Source organism: Chroicocephalus ridibundus, chromosome 4 (assembly GCF_963924245.1).
Source record: "Chroicocephalus ridibundus chromosome 4, bChrRid1.1, whole genome shotgun sequence".
Taxonomy (NCBI): Eukaryota; Metazoa; Chordata; class Aves; order Charadriiformes; family Laridae; genus Chroicocephalus; species Chroicocephalus ridibundus.
In genome coordinates this window covers 40,125,760-40,144,465 of record NC_086287.1, presented here as the reverse complement: position 1 = coordinate 40,144,465, position 18,706 = coordinate 40,125,760, and the positions used below count along the sequence as shown (strand labels likewise).

General features: G+C 44.5%; 1 protein-coding gene across 1 annotated transcript; it reads right to left on the bottom strand.

Annotated features, from left to right (window-relative positions):
* Nucleotides 1–3,240: 3,240 nt before the first annotated feature.
* PLEK2 (pleckstrin 2) lies at nt 3,241–12,996 on the bottom strand. The gene is made up of 9 exons (XM_063334922.1): nt 12,818–12,996; nt 10,074–10,238; nt 8,874–9,055; nt 8,055–8,146; nt 7,542–7,729; nt 6,941–7,042; nt 5,612–5,695; nt 4,429–4,507; nt 3,241–3,373 (listed from the first exon to the last, which is right to left on the bottom strand). The coding sequence occupies exons 1-9, from the start codon at nt 12,863–12,865 to the stop codon at nt 3,246–3,248; spliced, it is 1,068 nt and encodes a 355-aa protein (XP_063190992.1). The 5' UTR covers nt 12,866–12,996; the 3' UTR covers nt 3,241–3,245.
* Between the last annotated feature and the right edge of the window lie 5,710 nt (nt 12,997–18,706).

Here is an 18,706-nt window from a genome sequence, read left to right as displayed (position 1 = left end):
GAGACCACAATATCACCAGAGGACAGAGGCAAATGTACTTTCTCCCGTCTGAGAAATGCTTTATCTTTTTCCCCTTTCTGATTCTGGAGAGCGGGAACTGTATCTTTCTCATTTGTTGATGTGTTTGAAACATATGCTTTTTTTTCTCTCATATAGACTCAGCAATTGCAGAGGTGTGGGTCCAGAAATATCAGAGGGCCTCTGCTGAGATACTCTCTCAGCCTCCCAAACTGCAAGATTTATGATGCTATGCAGTATCTCACATCCTCATGCTCCCCTAACCCCCCAGGCACGCCAGCTGGCAGAGCTAAGTTCTCTGTGGTGGGCTGGCTGTTACCTTTGTGACTAGAACTGGGCAGTATGCAGGTGGTGGGACTCAGAAGAGAGAAGCAGAAGATTTCCTTATAAGTGAATAAGGGAGTCTGGTGGGCCCCAGCAAGGCTTACGTTATCAGGAGCGAATTGCTTTTCCTGGAAGCTCTGCTCGGTCAGCACAAAGCCATTTGTGCTTCCCGGTACAGAGCAATAAATGCCTTACCTCCATCCCTGTCTTTTGCAGGTAGAGTTCTCATGAATTGAAAGGTTTCGGCAGCTGTGGATTTCACAGTCTTCTCTGCACCAGCCCTAGGAAATGGTATCTGTAGCTGAAACTGCATTGCCCATTCTTGTATCTAATTAAAGCTGCATTTTTGCTGGCAAACTTCTTTACCAGCTCTGTTAAGTATTTGAATGCACATGAGTGTTGTGCTGTTATTTCATTGCTGTAGATTTAGAAAAAAGTCCAAAATACATAGCTATTCTAATACATATATAAGCATATATCATAGCTGCTGCCTTTGGCTCTGTTATGATGGGTTGGTTATAACACAGGATGAAGCAGAAAGCCTCTAGATGAAGAGAATTTTTTTCCAATACATAACTTGGAGAACAAAAAGTCTGCAAAGAGGTGGTTCTGTGGATAGAGGTCTATTAAATTCCTCTGTGACTTCAAGGAAGATATATAGCATGCTGTCTTCAGAGGGCTTTTTGGAGGCTCTGCAGAGTCTGGCTGTCAGATACAGGTACTCAGATAACATGAGGAATTCTATGAAAATAGTGTACCAGCAGGATGGTTGGGTGTTTTAACCATCTCATACATTCCATTCTACCTTCTGGTGTTGTGGAGAATGTCTTAGTTTCAATATAAATGTAGATTTACAGTGTATTAAACCATTTTCATATACTCAAACTGCCCTCTCTGAGAAAAATCATGTCCAAAGATCACAGGAGATTCAAATGCACTGAACTTTTTTTTTATATTTAGTGATATCAAAATCAAGTGTACTAGACAAATAATGGAAAATGTAATGGCTTAAAATAGAAAAAGTAATAGCCAGAACTGCTATTAGAGTTCTCGGTCTTAATGGTGCTCCACAGAAATGGACTTACAGTGATAATCAGGAGGAAAAGCATTGCTTTTACGGCTGAGCGATTTCTTCCAGTACATTCAGGACCAGTGAGTGTCTGGAATAACTGCCACTGGTCTGATTTGATACTCAGGATCCTGTACTGCTATGGGCCATTACCAACAGCACAAGAATAATCCATATACTGGAGAGGAGGACCCTTTGGTCTTTTCCAGGCTAATGGGGAACCAAATGGTAGAGCAGCTGGATGGACAGACAGACCCCTGGTTTGTTTCACAATAGTGATTATCCTGGCAGCTGGATTGTGGCTTAGCACAAGACCCTTTTGTTATACGAAGAAAGGCAGCCTCAGACACCAGGACCTTTCATGACTGTGATTCAGTCAGTCTTAACCAATTAAGTTTATGAGCCCCTTTATAAAGGGGAAAAGAGCAAGACATTTCTGCTTTAGGATAAAGCACAACCTGGATCTGTCAGCTATAGACTGAGTACTTGTACAAAAGAATTCTTTTCTTCCATCTTGGAATATTATATCTCATTGCTTCCTTGTAAAGTCCTTTTGTCTGTACCCACCTGTTGTCTTTTGTCTCTTGGTTAGATGGTAAGTTCTTGGTGGGAATTATTCTGAATCTACGTGACTCCCAGGCACCTAGGATGCTGGTCTGCCAGGAATTACTAGGTGCTATAGCGATACAAATAACAAAAACAGACTATCTAAGGGTAAAAGAACACTCCCAGACAATGAGAGCAGGAAACTTGGTCACAAGTGAATTGGGTGAAATCTTCTTGGCAGCCGGTCACCAGTGGTGTCCCTCAGGGCTCATTTTTGGGGCCAGTTTTGCTTAGTATCCTTATCTATGATCTTGATGAGGGGATTGAGTGCACCCTCAGTAAGTTTGCAGATGACACCAAACTAGGTGGGAGTGTTGATCTGCTTGAGGGTAGAAAGGCTCTACAGAGGGACCTGGACAGGCTGGATTGATGGGCCAAGGGCAATTGTATGAGGTTTAATAAGGCCAAGTGCCAGGTCCTGCATTTCAATCACAACAACCCCAAACAACCCTACAGGCTTGGGGAAGAGTGGCTGGAAAGCTGTCCGGCAGAAAAGGACCTGGGGGTGCTGGTGGACGGCCAGCTTAACATGAGCCAGCAGTGTGCCCAGGTGGCCAAGAAGGCCAACAGCATCCTGGCCTGTATCAGGAGTAGCGTGGCCAGCAGGAGCAGGGAAGTGATCGTGCCTCTGTACATGGCACTGGTGAGGCCTCACCTCGAGTACTGTGTCCAGTTCTGGGCCCCTCTGTACAAGAGGGATGTTGAAGTGCTGGAGCGTGTCCAGAGGAGAGCTACCAGGCTGGTGAGGGGTCTGGAGACCAGGTCATATGAGGAGAGGCTGAGGGAGCTGGGCATGTTTAGCTTGGAGAAGAGGAGGCTGAGGGGAGACCTCATTGCCCTCTACAACTACCTGAAAGGAGGTTGTAGAGAGGTGGGTGTTGGCCTCTTCTCCCAGGTGAATAATGACAGGACCAGAGGAAATGGTCTGAAGTTGTGGCAGAGGAGGTTTAGATTAGATATTAGGAAGAATTACTTTACTGAAAGAGTGGCCAGGCACTGGAACAGCCTGCCCAGGGAGGTGGTTGAGTCTCCATCCCTAGAGGTATTTAAGAAACATGTAGATTTGGCACTTCAGGGCATGCTCTAGTGACAGAGATTGTAGGGAGGTTTTTTTTGTGTGTGTATGGTTGGACTCCATGATCTCAAAGGTCCCTTCCAACCATGAAGATTCTATGATTTGTTCTGTGACACAAGTGTGACTTGCCATTTGGCATGGAGTCGACCTTACTCATGTCAATGGTTTGATTGCCTCAATCCACTGTGTTCGCTCTGCCTTGGAGCTGGCCTGGATGTAATAACGAACGTCATTCTTGGTGATGATTTTGAAGAGATTGCCTTGCACGTTGCCCTTCACTCCTGCAGAGAAAAAAAAAGGTAAATCACAGATCGTGAAGGTGCACAGAGAAATGCTCTGTGGCAGATACAAAGCTTCATAGGGAAGAATTTTAATTTAGTGAATTAGGCTCTCAGACCTTTCCATTTCATTATGGATAAGACATCTAAAGCTCTTGTGTCTTTGATTTCCCTTCTGCAAAATATAGTACAGACACCCCTGTTCACACAGACTGTCTGAACTACTACGCTTCATATATGAAATATCTGCTGTTTAGATGAAGACTCTTACTTGAGTTACACCATAGAGGGATAAACTCCCTACCAGTTTGTGCAGTAGATTAGATTTGCTCCTGCCCATCTTTGAGTGCCTCTTGTCAAGGAGCTCCGTTGTTCCTCATGGCACCCCACCCTCATCTGTATCTTTTTCAAACCCTCTCACAGAATCACGGAATTTCTTTTGTCTTTAGAAAGGTGCTCCTTATTCGAGATCCACACATTGTGCTTACTGTCAGAAAATAAACTGCTTTAACAGCAGAAACACTTATCTGTGTGGCTGAGGTTCTAGACGAATGCCTAAGCTAAGCATTTTCACTTGCAGAGCTGTTTTTTGTATTGCTGTCTTTATGCCTCCCCTGCATTTGGGTTCTAGCAGATCAAAAAGGAAAAGGCAATAGCATAAGCAGAAAGGACACACAGAAAAGGGATGACATCAGGGGATGCCTCAAAACTTAGAGTTAAACAACTTCCAAAAAGACAGTGTTTCCTCTTTGTCTGTTAACTCTGGAATGTTAATCAGTGTCTTAGGACTGTCTCAGAGGTCATTTGACTGAGAAAGGACCATAAAAAGGGAAACATCCAAGATATGTGGAAATAACGCTTAAAAAAAATCCCCTCTGGTATGGACAACCCAGCAGTATGGGGATTTTTTATGATACGCCTGTTCTGTTGCTTGCAAGGGGAGAGGAAAGATCACCACACTTGTGCATACAGACAGCCATACACGTAAACCCACACCCAAAGACTGTATTGCTATGGCATAAATACATATGTATGAAAGTTTAGAGACTCATGCTTACCTGCTGGGACTCCGTTGTCCTCCAGAGCTGAGACAAGACAGCCACGAAGAGAAAATCCACCTACCGGTCTGTTTTCTTCCTGCAAAGAAAAAGGAAATGAGGCTTATCTGGAAAATATCATCATTAGAATAATTTCCCAGAGCACATCAATTATTTTTATGAAGGTGGAGTTGTAATGCCAGTCTTTCCAGATATAAATCATCCACGCCACAAGATAAGTCAATTTGGACATGCAATTAAATGCATTACTATGTTATTTCAGTCTCAGATATTTCTCTGAGATAGCTGGGAATGGTGGAGATCAATTAAAATCACAAGGGTCAGCCAACAATCAAACTTATTTATAGTTAAAAAAAAAGATATTTCTGCAAGTTTTTAGCTTGCCGCGCGGGAAAATATTGACTGCTTTCACTAGTAGGCTGGCTCTCTTGTCTGATCTTCAGATTCTGCAGTTTGAGTTTATAGCATTACAAGGGCTAATTTCAGTGCAGAAAAACCCCACAAAGAAACAGTCAACAAAAAATGAATGAGCTCTATAAGCTCTTTTCACTGTTATGTTGTTTGTGTTTTCTTTAAAAGTCACATAAAGCATTTTTATACATGTTCTTTTAGCAACCTGTTGGGCTTTGTGGTACCCTATGTATCCAGGGCTGATGGATCCACATGCCCTCTGGGTTGCTCACATTGATTATTATATCCATGAAAATAAATTTTACTATTCTCTGAGCAAGTTTAAATAGCAGAAATTCCTATAAATACTTAAGCATCAAGGAGACCCTATTCAATGGTGGAATAAGAATGTAAAAAATCTCAGTAGCAGCATGACTCTCAAGTGGTGGGATGTCAGCCCAGAACGATCACAGCCCAGGATGAATCCCTGCAGGAGCACAGTCCCAGACTGTGTGGGTACAGCAAAAGACTGATCCCAAGAAGACTGCTGCCCCTTGGCTAAGGAAAAGGAATCTCACTGGGGAAAAGACAGGAGGGAAGATGCAGGGATAGAAAATCCTACAAGGACGACCTCCCAGGGTAAGGCCAGAGATGTCTCATTCCCCAGGAAATGGATAGAGAAACATGGAAGTGGATTTGAGTGAGAGAAACATTTACACCATAACTGTATTTTCATTATAATGTTTAGGTCTATGAGAGGATTCCTGGGGGCAGTAATTCCCCACTCACATACCTTAGTGGGGTCATAGTAGTGCAAAAAAGCAGGATCAGCTCTCAAGACAAATTTCCTCACCTTCCAGTTTTTCCTCTTGTGCCCCTGCAAAGCAACAGAATTAAAGTTACCACCAGTAAATACCTTCTGCAATGGCCATTTTCCTGCAGGCTGTAGGGGGGACCTAAATAGGGACCAAAAAAAGAGGGTTTGGAGCTAACAGAGGAAAAAATTTTCTGACATTTTAGTAACTCCCAGGATTTTCTGCTTAACATCCTTCTTCATAGAAGGATAATTCTTTACTCTCTCCCTTCCTTGTGCTGAGAACCAAGAAAGCAGAGTGACAGGACCAAGTGATTATATACCTGATTCTTGCTCTTAATTTCAGATTAAATATGGGTCTTGGATTAAAAACCCATGCTGTGCGTGCTCTGAAGAGGTTATGCCAGGTCCTTTTGCAGCTCTTCACCCTTTCCCCCCCCAGCCCTCTCAGCTGCTGACGGTGCAGGGCAGCACTGCATGCCTGGCACAGGCCCTGAGAGCATCCCCCAGCTCCCGGGAGTCTGGTGCTGGGTCCGCTGGGGGCTGCCCCTTACCGCTCCTGACCATGGGCAGAGGTTCCTGGGCAGCTCTCACGTCCCGTGGTGACGGGGGTGCTGCCCTGTCAGCCCCGTGGGGATCCCCCAGTGGCTCCTGACACCCGGCTCCCCACCAGCCCTGCAGGTGGCTACGTTATGCGTGATTGATCCTCATCTTGTTCATAGCAAGGGTGAGAAACTAAATCTTGCAGCCTAAGGGTGGGATCCTGTAAACAGTTACTGCTAGCAGGTAATTATGCCCAAAGAAAACGGGTCTCACCACCTCTAGAGCATCCATGTGTACATGAGTGACCGTCCACAGGTTAATGTCCGCTTCATGCAAATGTCAGTCTACTCAGCCTTGAAATTTGTCTGTGGCCAGCAGAACACTGTAGCTGCTCACACGACCCACGTGGGACTGGTTAGACCACAGGAACAGTGGATCTGCTTGGAAGTGAATATAACGCCTCTGCTGGGATTTGGAGTTTGTGTGGGACTCTTGCTTTTGATACGATTTCATACCTTCCAGTTTACACTCAATATATACAGAATATCTACTGAATCCTGCCTGAGCAGCAAGTTCCATAGCTTACGTCTTTATAACTAGATACTCTTCACCACACGAGCTCTGATAGTAGTGCTGACAGGCAAAGTTATCTCTGCTTGCCACAACTCCCCAGGCGTGCTTGCATAAATCACATTTATTTTCTAGGAAGTCCTAGGAGCTGTCGTTTTTCTTATTTCCCAGAGAAGGTTCAAAAACTGTATTTACCTGCTTCACTAAGAATCCTTGCTTCACAATTGTGCCACTTAATTCAGCGATGTTAAATTGTAGCTCTTCCTTGGAACTGATATTTTTGTTGCTGTTCTCAGCCTGCAAATAGGGAAAAGATTGTTCTGCTTTTCAATTTAGAAAAAAAGTACATTTTATTTTCCTTGAGCTGTTTTTAGCTCATATTTCCCAAGTAAATTCTACTCTGTAGCCATGCTGCTAAGCTTTGCAGGTCCGAGATTTTCAAGCAACAAATTACAGCTGTAAAACCTACACACGCACTGCGGCCTTGAGCGCTAGCATAACTACAGCACGGCTCCGTTAAATGCAGACACAGCACTGCACTCGAGGGACACCCCCCTTTTAATGCCTAATTATGTTATTTGTAGATCCCTCCATATCCATGCAGCTACTTGTCTCCAGCAAAAGTGCAAGGGTTAGCACTATTAAAAACCTAGAGCTGCTCCTTCTGTATTTACTTTCACAGCCCGCGTATTTTGCTTTTGGTTGCACGCTGTGCGTGCCCCCTTTACCGCTGCCCCAGATCACGTGTGTGATGAGGGGCAGAGGAGGCACCTCTGTCGGCAGCTACCTCACTTACAAACATGTACAGTGCGGTGGAGTCATCAAGGAACTGCTCAGAGAGGTCACTTAAGCGCATGGCCTCAGTGCTGCGGGCTCCCACGGGTTTGATGAAGTTCTCCTCCATCAGCATGGATGCCAAGGTGACGGCCTCGAATCGTGACACAGCAAAGCTATGGGAGATGAGCCAGTCCACCAGGGCAGAACCTGCAGGGAGAAAGGCAGCTCTCATACCAAGGCAAGGTGCTCTTCCAAGGTGAGACAGATGGTCTCCTGCCACACAGGCCTTCATTTGCTGAAATATTTTGGCACCATCACAAAAACTGTCAATGAAGTGCAAGGTTGACCAAAAGTGTGGGGTCCTACGTGTGCTTCCATGTATCCAAAGAGAAAGGTGTCAGAGAACTTGGCTGCACCAGTACTTGCCACTGGGCCACAACTGATTCCACCATGAAGGCAGTACAGTAGCTCCCTTGTCACTGCAGTGTGGCACGTCAGATGCGAGGAAGCTCTTTGCCCACGGCAGGTGTACCTGTGAAGGTCTCTTTGTATCTGTTGCCTTGCTCCAAGTTGCGGGTCAGCTTAATTCCAGTACTGTTGTCACACATTTTCTCCACTATGTGACTGTAAAAGAGAACACGGGACAACATTACTAGAATAGAAGCACAGGCAGAAACTGTCACATACTTGCCTGTCAGTCCTAATGATTACCAACATACTCTCCTATAAGTTTCATCCTACGTACGATGTAGGAAAGCTTTATTCTCCCAATAGCAGCATTAAACAAGATGCCTCACTAAGTACCCTTCCATTTAAAGCACTTCAAACTAAGTTATAGTCAGCCTCCATTTACCTTCTCAACACAAATCTAATTCACACAATCTTTCTACTTCTTATTAAGTTCTCTGTTTCCTCTTGTTTAATATGATGCACCCTAAAAATCCTAGCCTGGATTCTGGCTGTCAGCTTTGAAAGCTCATCAACGCAGCATGAACAATGTCATTGCTCAGTCTTTCCCTGACATCACATCTTCTGAGGTAATGCATCTCCCCAGTGAGAACCTCTGCAGCTGACTAGGAAGGTCTTCAAGCCAGCAGTGAGGTTCTTGGTGCTTGTGAAGAATCCACATACACTCCCCCCGCCTTCCCCCAAAAAATGTTGGTGACGAAAAAGTGCATTCCTGTGCCCTGGCAAAAGCGTGTGCAAACCTGGGCAGAGTAGCCAGTTTAGAGGCTCCTGACCGCATGGGAGCGGATCTGTGCAGAGGAGCTTCCCTCGACCCTTCCCATCCATCAGTTCAGGCGTTTTGCAGACTACAGCAATAGGAGAAGGAGAAACCGTATACACTTACTGGAGACTGATATTCTCTAGTAGTTTGAAGGAGTTCTTCATTTTGTGAAGCTCTTGTACCTGTACTGGGTGACCAGCATGAATAGCTCCAGTGATGTCCAAAGCCCAAGAGTCTCGCTCCTCCCTGGAGCAACATTCAAGGAAATAGTCTGTGTTGGTTTTTGTCTTAAGTTTGATGAGTAGCTGTGAAGAAAGAAGTGCAAAGCAATAACATCATTTAGCTATTGTCCTCTACTTGCGTTTTACTTCTTTTAGCACTGGCCCAAGTGACACAGATAAGCCTGATACGGCATCCCACCTGAGCAGTACAGAGCAATTCTTGGCCAGAAGGATGGTGGGCAGAACTCTGGGGTTTTTTTTTTCTTCCCCCCTACCCCAAATCCCAGGGTTTTCAGTGCCAAGCATGGTTTGCATGCGTGGAGCTTGTGGTACTCGGAGACCACCCAGATCCTGGACTGCATAGAAGCGTGCTGCTGACTATGGAGCTTTCCACATACGGTTCTCTAGTTTCAACAACTACAAGCTCTCCCTAGGCTCGCTCTGCCATAAGAAGTACCAAAATAGTCAGCAATTGACACAGTCATTTCCTTTCTGTCCCCGCTCAGAGGAAGTCTGCATTGCCGCTCCCCACGGCTGAGCGGAGAAGCGCCAGAGGCACTTTCCCTCCCAGACCCTTCTTGCTGGAAACTTTCCACAGCAGCAAAGTCCCATCGGCAAAGGAAAAGGGCGTCTGTCCTGGCTGCCCAGGAGTGTCCTATGGATACAGCGAGGGTTTAAGGCAACTACCATGGATAAGTTTCCCAATTTCCCATCCTCCTCAGATCTTATTGAGCTGTCCCTGTCCTCGCTCCACACACTGTTGGGCTGATGCATTTGCATTTATTCTTCCCACTGTGTGTGTGGAGTTTGTTTGGGGTTTTTTTGCTTGTTTGCTTGGTTGTTTTTTATTGTTTTGGTTTGGTTTCTTTTGTTAATGGCTGTGACTCAGATTTAGGCACAGGGAACAGCAGAGGCACAATGAGGGAGTTCATTGCTTGTCCAGCTTACATTGCTAATGGCAGCTTGCTTTTGGCTACGCTTAATTCTGGAAACACCCGGCAATATGGTTGCAGTAATCAAAGAACTCAGGGGGTGAGGAAAAGACTAGGGAGAAGTTAAAAAGTTAGTGTCATTGAGAAGGGATACATTTTTCCAGTCGTACCGGTCTGTTTTCATATTCCAGGCATGGACAAGTAATAGTGCAGCCATCCAGAAGGATCCTGCCCTTTGGATGAGGCTCCTTCTTGCCTCCTTCAATTTTGTAATACAGCAGCTTATCCTGAAGCAGAACGAACCATCTTACTTTCCAGTTACGAACAACATGTCCCTGGAGGGAAAGAAACCCATATAGCTGACTTTAACACAAGCATTGAGAAATGACAATAGTTTCTTCTTTTTTTTTTTTTTTAGGTGAAAATACCATAAACTAATAGGGAATTGTATGAAAAGAAAGACAAGAAGTCATCATGAGTTCTGTTCTCCATGAAATACACAGTTTTAGTAAGAAAATAGCGCAGCTTCATCACTATAAAATCATGGAACAATAGAAAGGTGTTTTGCTCTTTCTCCAGGAAGCACAACTTCTTTGCTGGAAAGAATTGTTTCTTGCAAAAGCTCACATGAATTATCTGAGAGATCTGCCATTTAGGTCCATACCTGCTCGCTGACAGCACCAGGCAGGAGCAGGACTAAATCCAAACTATGTGAGGCCTCTTGGAGACAAACTCCTCCTCTCTGGTGACCCTGGGTGGTGTTTGATGTGTTTCATTCTTTGTCGTTTTGATGTAGCTGTAGGTGCCAAGTGGTTATGAGAGCATTTTGCTGGATGACTTGGCTTTTCCTTACGTCCCCTCTCTCTGCTAATGAGTAATTTATTTCTGTTCTACCTGCCTCCAGTCTCCTGAGCTAAAACATTCCCTGTGCTACTCTTTCCTGTCAAGGAAATACGCTTTTTAATGGCAAAAGACTGAATGAAGGCTGCTGTTGAGTGACTCCTGGGTTATACCAGAATACAGACAAAACCTCTCCTTCCCTCTCTGTAAACAGCCGCCGGCTGTCTTCAGCCCGGCTGTAGGAGAACAGGCAGAGGGAGGGCTGGCACTGACAGGCTCAGTCCTGCCTTATGGTGTCAGGTCCAGCTTTGCGGTGTGGGGATCTGACTTGCATTCCTACAGGCGATGGAGCATTACAGCCGGCAGGCGAAGCACTGGGTGGAGGAAAGTCTGACACCTGGGAGAAGGTGGGCATAGCTAGAAGAAAGGAACGTCAAGGTCCAATCGTGGCAGGAATCAAAGCTCATTAATTCTCTATGAGTAAAGGGGAAAAACAGCAATTACCAAGAAAAGGTGGGGTAAAGAGTCTCTAAAATCCAAGCATATTAGATCTAACATCTTCTAGTCTATACTAAATACAATTTGTCTAACCTGGGTTTGTTCTCTTCTTCCCTTAGCCTTTTTTTTTTTTTTTTTTTTTCACCTGTTGTAAAGTCCCCTGGGCATTTTTCCTGAGAGTATGTTCTTTGCTGTGGTTCTTTTCTTTCCTTCTTGGAGATTTCCCCTTTTTCAGGAGGCAACTTTACCTTTTCTTTTCTTTATCTTTACCAGGGTTCCACATGTTTACTTTACATTTATAATACATTGCAATACATAATTCAGTCATTTATAATGCATTTAGGTCACCTCCTTGCTTCTGCTCTCTTCTTCCTAAGAAATATCTGTTTCCTTTACCTGATCCCACCCCTTCCTCATTTTTTCCTCTGGATCCCATGTTCCCTTCTCCCTCACTTTCTTTTAGTCATCTTCTTTGTAGCCTTCTTCCTATCAGACTGTGTGTACCGGTGATGTTGTACAGACTGCTGGCACCTACAGCTCAGTGAGCTGACAATAACCTGTTCCTGTCTCCCAACTGCAGCCCAGGGAGGAGAGCAGGAGCTGGGACTGCTCTGCCCTCGCTGCAGAAGGGAGGATGGGGCCGTGCAGCCCTTCTCTGCCCAGAGCACGGCTTCACATGGCCGGCAGCCCTGCCAGGAGAGCTCCTGACCAGGATTACCTGCGTGTTAGCACCAGAAGCACTGCCACGTACTGCGGAAAAGCATTTCCCAAGGTGTGGCTTAGCTGTGAACAAACCTTTGAATCCCATTTTTGGTGTGCAGTCAAGGACCTTATTAGTCACTGAGACACGGTCTTGGTACTAAAAGCAGCTTACGCTCCTTGCTAAGTTGCCTTCTTGTGTCCCAGCTATGACTGACTTGGTCCTATAAGAAGTGTTGGAAAGGCTGAAATCTGTGACACCATCTTCCAGCTCTTTTCTCCACATTTGGCTAAAATTTTCTTACAGTGCAGCTTGAGGGGCATGGAAGAAAGAAACTATTTCAAACAAATTTCTATGTTTGTACTGTTCTGATCCCCTTCAAAAAGGACAGTGTGTTCCCCATCCTCTCCTATGAAATGGGAAACCCTGCTCAGCCGAGTTGCTAAAGAAGGCACAAACTATCTTAAGTGACTGTCAAAATGTCTTCCCTCTCTCCATCCTCCCACAGCTGCTTCCACTGATGCCATGTAGCTGTTTGCCAGGTACTTTTTTAATGCAGAGGTGTGCCCTAGGTGCAGACGTACTGGCTTTCTGATACCTAACTGAGTAATCCCGGTAGTTAGTTCACTTTCCTCTGGGTAAACGCCAACACAGGGCAACTCGAGGGAGGGTAGTGAACACCTGCAGTTCATGCAGCTCCCCCGGCACGCATCTGCACAGACCTGGAGGAGCTCCTCTGACAGGAGCAGGCAGGAGCCCCTCAAACCCAGCGCCCAACGGGCTGCCTTGCCACGAGCCCTGGCTCGATCCAGTCCCCACTCAGGGGCTGCTCCCACGTTTGAGCAGAACCACGGGAAGGGGAACCGGAGCACTCACCCGTTTGACGAGGAATCCCTCCTTCAGCACTCCAGCTGCTTCCTGCATCGTGGCCAGCAGGGAAGAGAGCCGAGACCTCACTGAGAAGCGCCCAAGCCTTGGCAGCCGGTCCCTCTGCACACAATTTGTATAAGAAAGCTCATTTTTCTTTGCTACCCTCCTCCTCCAAAGTGACGCACTCTCCCTTCCCTGTTTTTTTTTCTCCCTCTCTTCCTACCTATGAAACATTAGTTAAACATTGAGCTGGCTCTGATACATTACTTGCCCTCCGGGAAGTAAAACAAAGGGAAGGCTAGAAAGGATCTCAAAAGAATTTCACAGAATTTAGTACAGCAAAAAACTACCACTGCGTGAGTTGGCCAACACAAGCAGCCACTTGATAACAAATCAGGTATTGTATGGGAGGGAGAAGCAGCATTATAAAACTTCAGACTAATCAACTCTACCACTTAAAATTTCTCATCTAGTAAACACATCTCATAGGGGTTCTACAGATCAGAACACCTTAAGTGTAACACATAGAATATTACGATTACAAGGAGACTTTTACAAACCTCAAAATAATTGATTTTGCTAGAAATTCGTTTTACCTGAGAAATCCTAAAGCACCAAAAAGCCCACTCTACTCTCAGTGACCTCTGGGCATATAAACCAAGATTCTCAACTTAACAACCTAAACCCCTACATAAGCGACTATTCGGGCTTTTAGTAAAGCAGTCTGATCAGTGAACACCGTGCAGTGACCTCTTGCGACTCCCGAGCACCTCTGAAACACAGTGCCTTTTTTGTGTCTGAGTACGAGCTTAGATGTTTATTGCATTTTTGAAGCCTTTGTCCACGATAAACGTGTTTGCTGGATTTATCAAATCTTGTCCCGATGAAATAAACCAGTATTAGTATTTTAGATAGCGCTGCTGTTCAGAAGTAATAGTTTTTGCTGTACTGTCAGCATTCCCTGACTTGCAACAAAATTAAGGCGATACACCTGGACAGAGATAGGGGCTGCGATAAGAAACAAATACAGTACAACAAATAAACAAAAGTGCTCGTTGCTATGTAAAAAGAGTCCAGAGTTCAGCAAGACAGTGTGACTCAGGTATCTCTCAGCTTTTGCATGCTGCATCAGATTCCTGGATTAATCTACCCAGGAAGAGGAACAAACAAGTAATTTCTTTAGAAGTTACCTACGTATCTCCTACCGTACTCCCCTTCCCAATGTGGAAAAGACAGGCAGCCACGAGGCAACCGGCTGCATAAGTCATATCCCAGTTATGTTTGTTCTTCAGTCTAACTAAAGTGAGTACAGTAAGAACACCTAGAAGGGTATTTTTTGCTGTAGGTATGTAGTATTTTCAAATATATCAATGGAGTTTATTTTTTTTTAAATATTATTGTGGCCTTAAAGTAAAGCAGAAGTGAACTGAGTGTATTTCTTCAAATTTAAAAAATAATCTCCGTCTCTTGCATATACATAAATACATGCATAAATGTTGTGCTCGGACGCAGAATCTGGGGAAAAAAACTGATGCAGTCAGCAATAAAAAGAAAATACATTTCAGCTCACAGTGTTCTGTACCTCAGAATTAAACTTGAGAAAAAAGAAGAAAACTTGTGTGTAGGTACACAAGGGACATCACTGCTGCCTGTGTTCCTTGGACATTGTCGTGGTTTTGACTGGATTGGCCAATCAGAACGACAGCTGGCCCTTCCCCCCGCTACAGAGAGAGGAGAGGAAGAGATAAGGAGATTTGTGAGTTTAGAAAAAGAACTAAACTACTTTAATGAAAATATTAATAAATAATGAAGTCATAAATAATAATAAAAAAAAATTTAAAAGTATACAATATATACAAAACCGTATCCAGCTCCCAGGATGACGCTCGTGTCACCAGCAGGCACAGGGAAAGTCTCAGACTGGAGTCAATGACGGACGGGAGCAGGATTCCAGATCTGGAGTCAGGAATGCTTGGATCGGGATCAAAAGCAGACAAACAGACAGGGTCCTCCTTGGAAGAAAAAGAGCTGACCTTTTGATCCCTCAGCTTTTATACTGAGCGTGATGCAGATGGGATGGAATACCCTGTTGGTCAGTTTTGGGTCACCTGTCCTGTCCGCTCCTCCCGGCATGTGGGACCCCTCTACGCTTTTCCGCTTCTGACCCTCCAGTGGGGCAAATAGCGAAGTTAGCTGACCTTGGTTGTTATAGCAATAAGTATAAGCAAGAGTCTCTCTGCGCACCATTCCTTGGGATAATCAGGTTTTATCACTCTGAGAGCAAACAGTTTCTGAACAATATGCTGTTAATTTCAGAGTTTAGTCAGTCAGAAGAGGCCCAACTAAAAAGTAAAATTACAAAACAGAAAATTGTTTCTGTTTTACCTCAAACCAGGGCAGACATGCACTCTTTATATAACCGGCTCCAGGAATACGGTGTTCCACCATTCGGTATTTGAGGTTTGACTTCACATTGTTCAGCTTGTTACTGCAGGCAATTTATAACAAGGTGGGTGAGATAATTTCGTGCTAGTGAGGACACGCAGAAGCTTGCAGGGGGCTCTCGCTCAGACAGTGATCTCAGAATTGCACCATAACCAGTCCTTGCCGAATATCTGAGCGAGCTCTTTTTCTCCAGCACTCAGACCACCCACAACCCTGCAGACGGATCTTGGCAAAATTACCATTAGCAAAGAAGAATTTTATTCTGAAACTGCTGGTGAATTGTGAAGCCAACATTACCTTAGCTGGCCATTAAACAACAGGGTTTGTACCAACTACTTTTTATAATCTAGAACCTTCGCTTTCTTCAATACCTGGGATATTTGTAATACACACCCCTCCTCCCCCTGTCCCATTCTGTAGTTAATCAAGGCTAATGAACTGCCCCTACATTGCTCCCTGAGGTTGAATAAATACAGATCTCGGACAGCTTTGTGGGAAAAGGATCACATAGTGCAAAATGAGCCAGTAGGTCTGGGCTGCTGTATTCATGCAGGCGCTGGGAAGGCAAGCTCTGACATTGAAGGCTGCTGGCAGAAAAAGACACGCTTTGAACCGTACAAATCCAGAGAGCTCCAGAAAACTCCATCGAGTCTCCTGTGGGACTTGAAACTCACTGAAGGGAGGACTTTCTGTTTCCTCAGTTCCATTGTAGATGATCTTTAAGGTCCCTTCCAACCCGAACCGTTCTGTGATTCTGTGATTTTACAGTAGTGTTTTCCACATCAGCACAGTATTTTAACAAAAAAGCAGAGTTGAGTGCTTGACGTTTTCTTCCATTCAAAGTGACTCCAAAATGGATATGCTACGGAATTTGCACTGGGGTGGCCAGGAGGAGCCATCTGCAGGACCACAGGATGCTACTCAGCATTAAAGGGAAGGGCAGGGGTAGCTGGCTCGGAGCGCAGACTGTGCCATTCCAGCGGGCGGACCTGACAGACATCGACGGTGCTTCCAGGTCAGTCCCTCAAGAAGGCACGAAGAGCTGGTTAAGAGAACCCACCCAAAGGGCAGCTCCCGTTGCAGGCTCTGCGGTGCCCATCGCCTATCATCTTGTGAACAGCATCCCACGGGGGATTACGTATACCCAGCTATTTCAAAGCAGCTTCTTAAGAGGCCAACACTTTGCCCTCCAGTGTAGGACACAACATTGAGTATTTAGTTCCTTTAGTGGATTAGGGATGAAAAAAGATGAAAACAAACCACATCAAAATAAAAAAAAAATGACTAAACATTTGTAGATAAAAGTGAAAGATGACAAGTGTTCAAAAGTATTCTGACATAAGAGCATTTTTAAAATTAGCAGTAGAAAGGTGGCAGTGTTTTAACAGCTGTTTAATTGTCTAGACTCTAGAACAAAAAACTACCAGAAATTAAATACCGAAGTGCAGATTCCACTACGAAGAACAACATTCCAACTCCACTGCATCTGAAAAAACCCCAAGGGCCAGAAGCAGAGAGAAAATAGCAAGGAATTATCACCGTATTAAAAATCAGACACACGACACCAGCCCCCAAAAAGCAGGGCACCCCTCTGTCACAGCCACTATTTCCCCTAATCAGAGGCAGGACACCGGGCTATGTGTAACTGCGCTGCGTGGCTGACCTGAGCCGCTGCCTCTCTTTGGGGGTTTTTTTGGTATCAATGAGTCCTTATCAGATGTTATAAGTAAAACTGTTTCCAAACTGACAACCTTACAAAATTAATCTGGGATATGAAAGTCACGCTGAGACCCTTACAATTAACCCATCAGGCCAAGTCCTGTCCACAGGTACACCTGCACCTTTCCCTTCAGTTGACTACATGAGTGCAAGCGGAGATTTTTGGCCTCGCAATTACAACCGAGTAAGCAGGACAGTTGCTAATGAACAGCAGGAATACGCTACCTCGCTTTATTGAGTCGACAAAGATGTCCACTCAAACCCCACGACCCTCATTTGAAGCCCTCGGTGGGCCAGTGCAGTACCACGCATACGAAACACAGAAGGTATCATCTCAGCAACTTCTAAACATCCTCAGGTCACAGGCTACGCCAACCGATGCAGCAGAGCCAAGTCAGCGCTCCCTTACCCACACCTCCCTCACAGGCCTCTAAAGCAGCCGCCTTAGACCTCCTTCCAGCTCTGCCGCACATGAGAAATACCCACCAAGCTGTCTTGCATCTTTTATTTAAGCTTCTTCGTTAAAATTTGCTCAGGCAACAGGAATGCCTGATTTTTATCTGCCAGGGTAACAAGCGACCGAAATGCATTTATCTTAAGCTGCTTTGTTACTGTCCTCGCCACCGTCGGCCTTTTTTCCAGGTCCCCTCAAAATTGGCACAGAATTGTGTACAGCAGCACGCTGAGGCTCTGATTAGAAAAGCTCCTGTAGCTACTGAACAAGTTTAGCAAACTTTTGCCTAAGTTACAGACAGAAATGATGCTCACCTAATAACACACCCAAACAGCTCTTAGAGATGACGTATTTTTAACCCACTGATGGTACTCCAAGGAAAGAGCATGCACAGCTCGTTGTTCAGTGCTTAGCTTTACAGCGTTATTTTGGCATATGGATCACATGGCGACTTTTCAGTTTTCAAAATTTTGTTCTTTTGTCCGAGTACCCACCTATTGTGTTTAATGGAAGTCAAATCACTATTTTAGTGAATGGGTAAAGTTGGAAGAGCTGTTCAAACAGGAAACTAACATTATCACAGCTTCAAGCCACAACAAGTCTGTCATATGCAGCTTCTGAAAAGACAACAATTTGAGAAAATAACCATATAGAAAAAGAACTGTTTCTTCATTCTGTGATGACACATTCAGGTATTTTCCAACATTCTGCAAAGACAGGAAGTTACTTGACTTTTTTGGCTTTGCATTACTATTAAGAGTTGGGTACATGTGAACTTCTCTGATAATCAAGCACGGATTACAATACCTATGCCTTTTGCGGCAACAACATGTAGCAATGACATTGTTTGTACTGTGGCAGTACTAAGAATTCCTAGATAAGGCTCAACGCCTCATTTTACCTGCATTTTTCCTCTAGCAGCACAAAATATTAGGAAAAAAAAAAAGAGGAGATGGGGAATATGGGACATGACAATAAAAAAATATAAATACATTTGAAAATTTAGTAATTGGAAAGGTTATTTAAACAAAAACAACTCCTCCCCCCAATTCCTACAGACAAGGAAAACAGGATTTTATTATATTTTTTTATACTCTCAACATGGAGAGCACATCTTGTTTCTCTTCTTCAGAGAAGATAAACATGTTGTTTCTCTAGTGAATAGCACAGTTCAGTATAAACCAGATGTAGGGTAGGCAGAACTGAAGGTCATATACAGTGAGCTCACAAGACAGTACTGCCTATTTTGAAGTATAATTTAATTAAAACTCCTGCTA

Bases quoted from the DNA above. Each gene is read 5' to 3' on its own strand.
- PLEK2 (XM_063334922.1), bottom strand. From the start codon at position 12,865: ATGCAGGAAGCAGCTGGAGTGCTGAAGGAGGGATTCCTCGTCAAACGG. The intron at 5,696-6,940 runs GTAAATACAGTT...GTTGCTTTGCAG, and splicing joins AAGGATTCTTAGTGAAGCAG to GGGCACAAGAGGAAAAACTG. The intron at 3,374-4,428 runs GTAAGCATGAGT...TTTTCTCTGCAG, and splicing joins GGACAACGGAGTCCCAGCAG to GAGTGAAGGGCAACGTGCAA.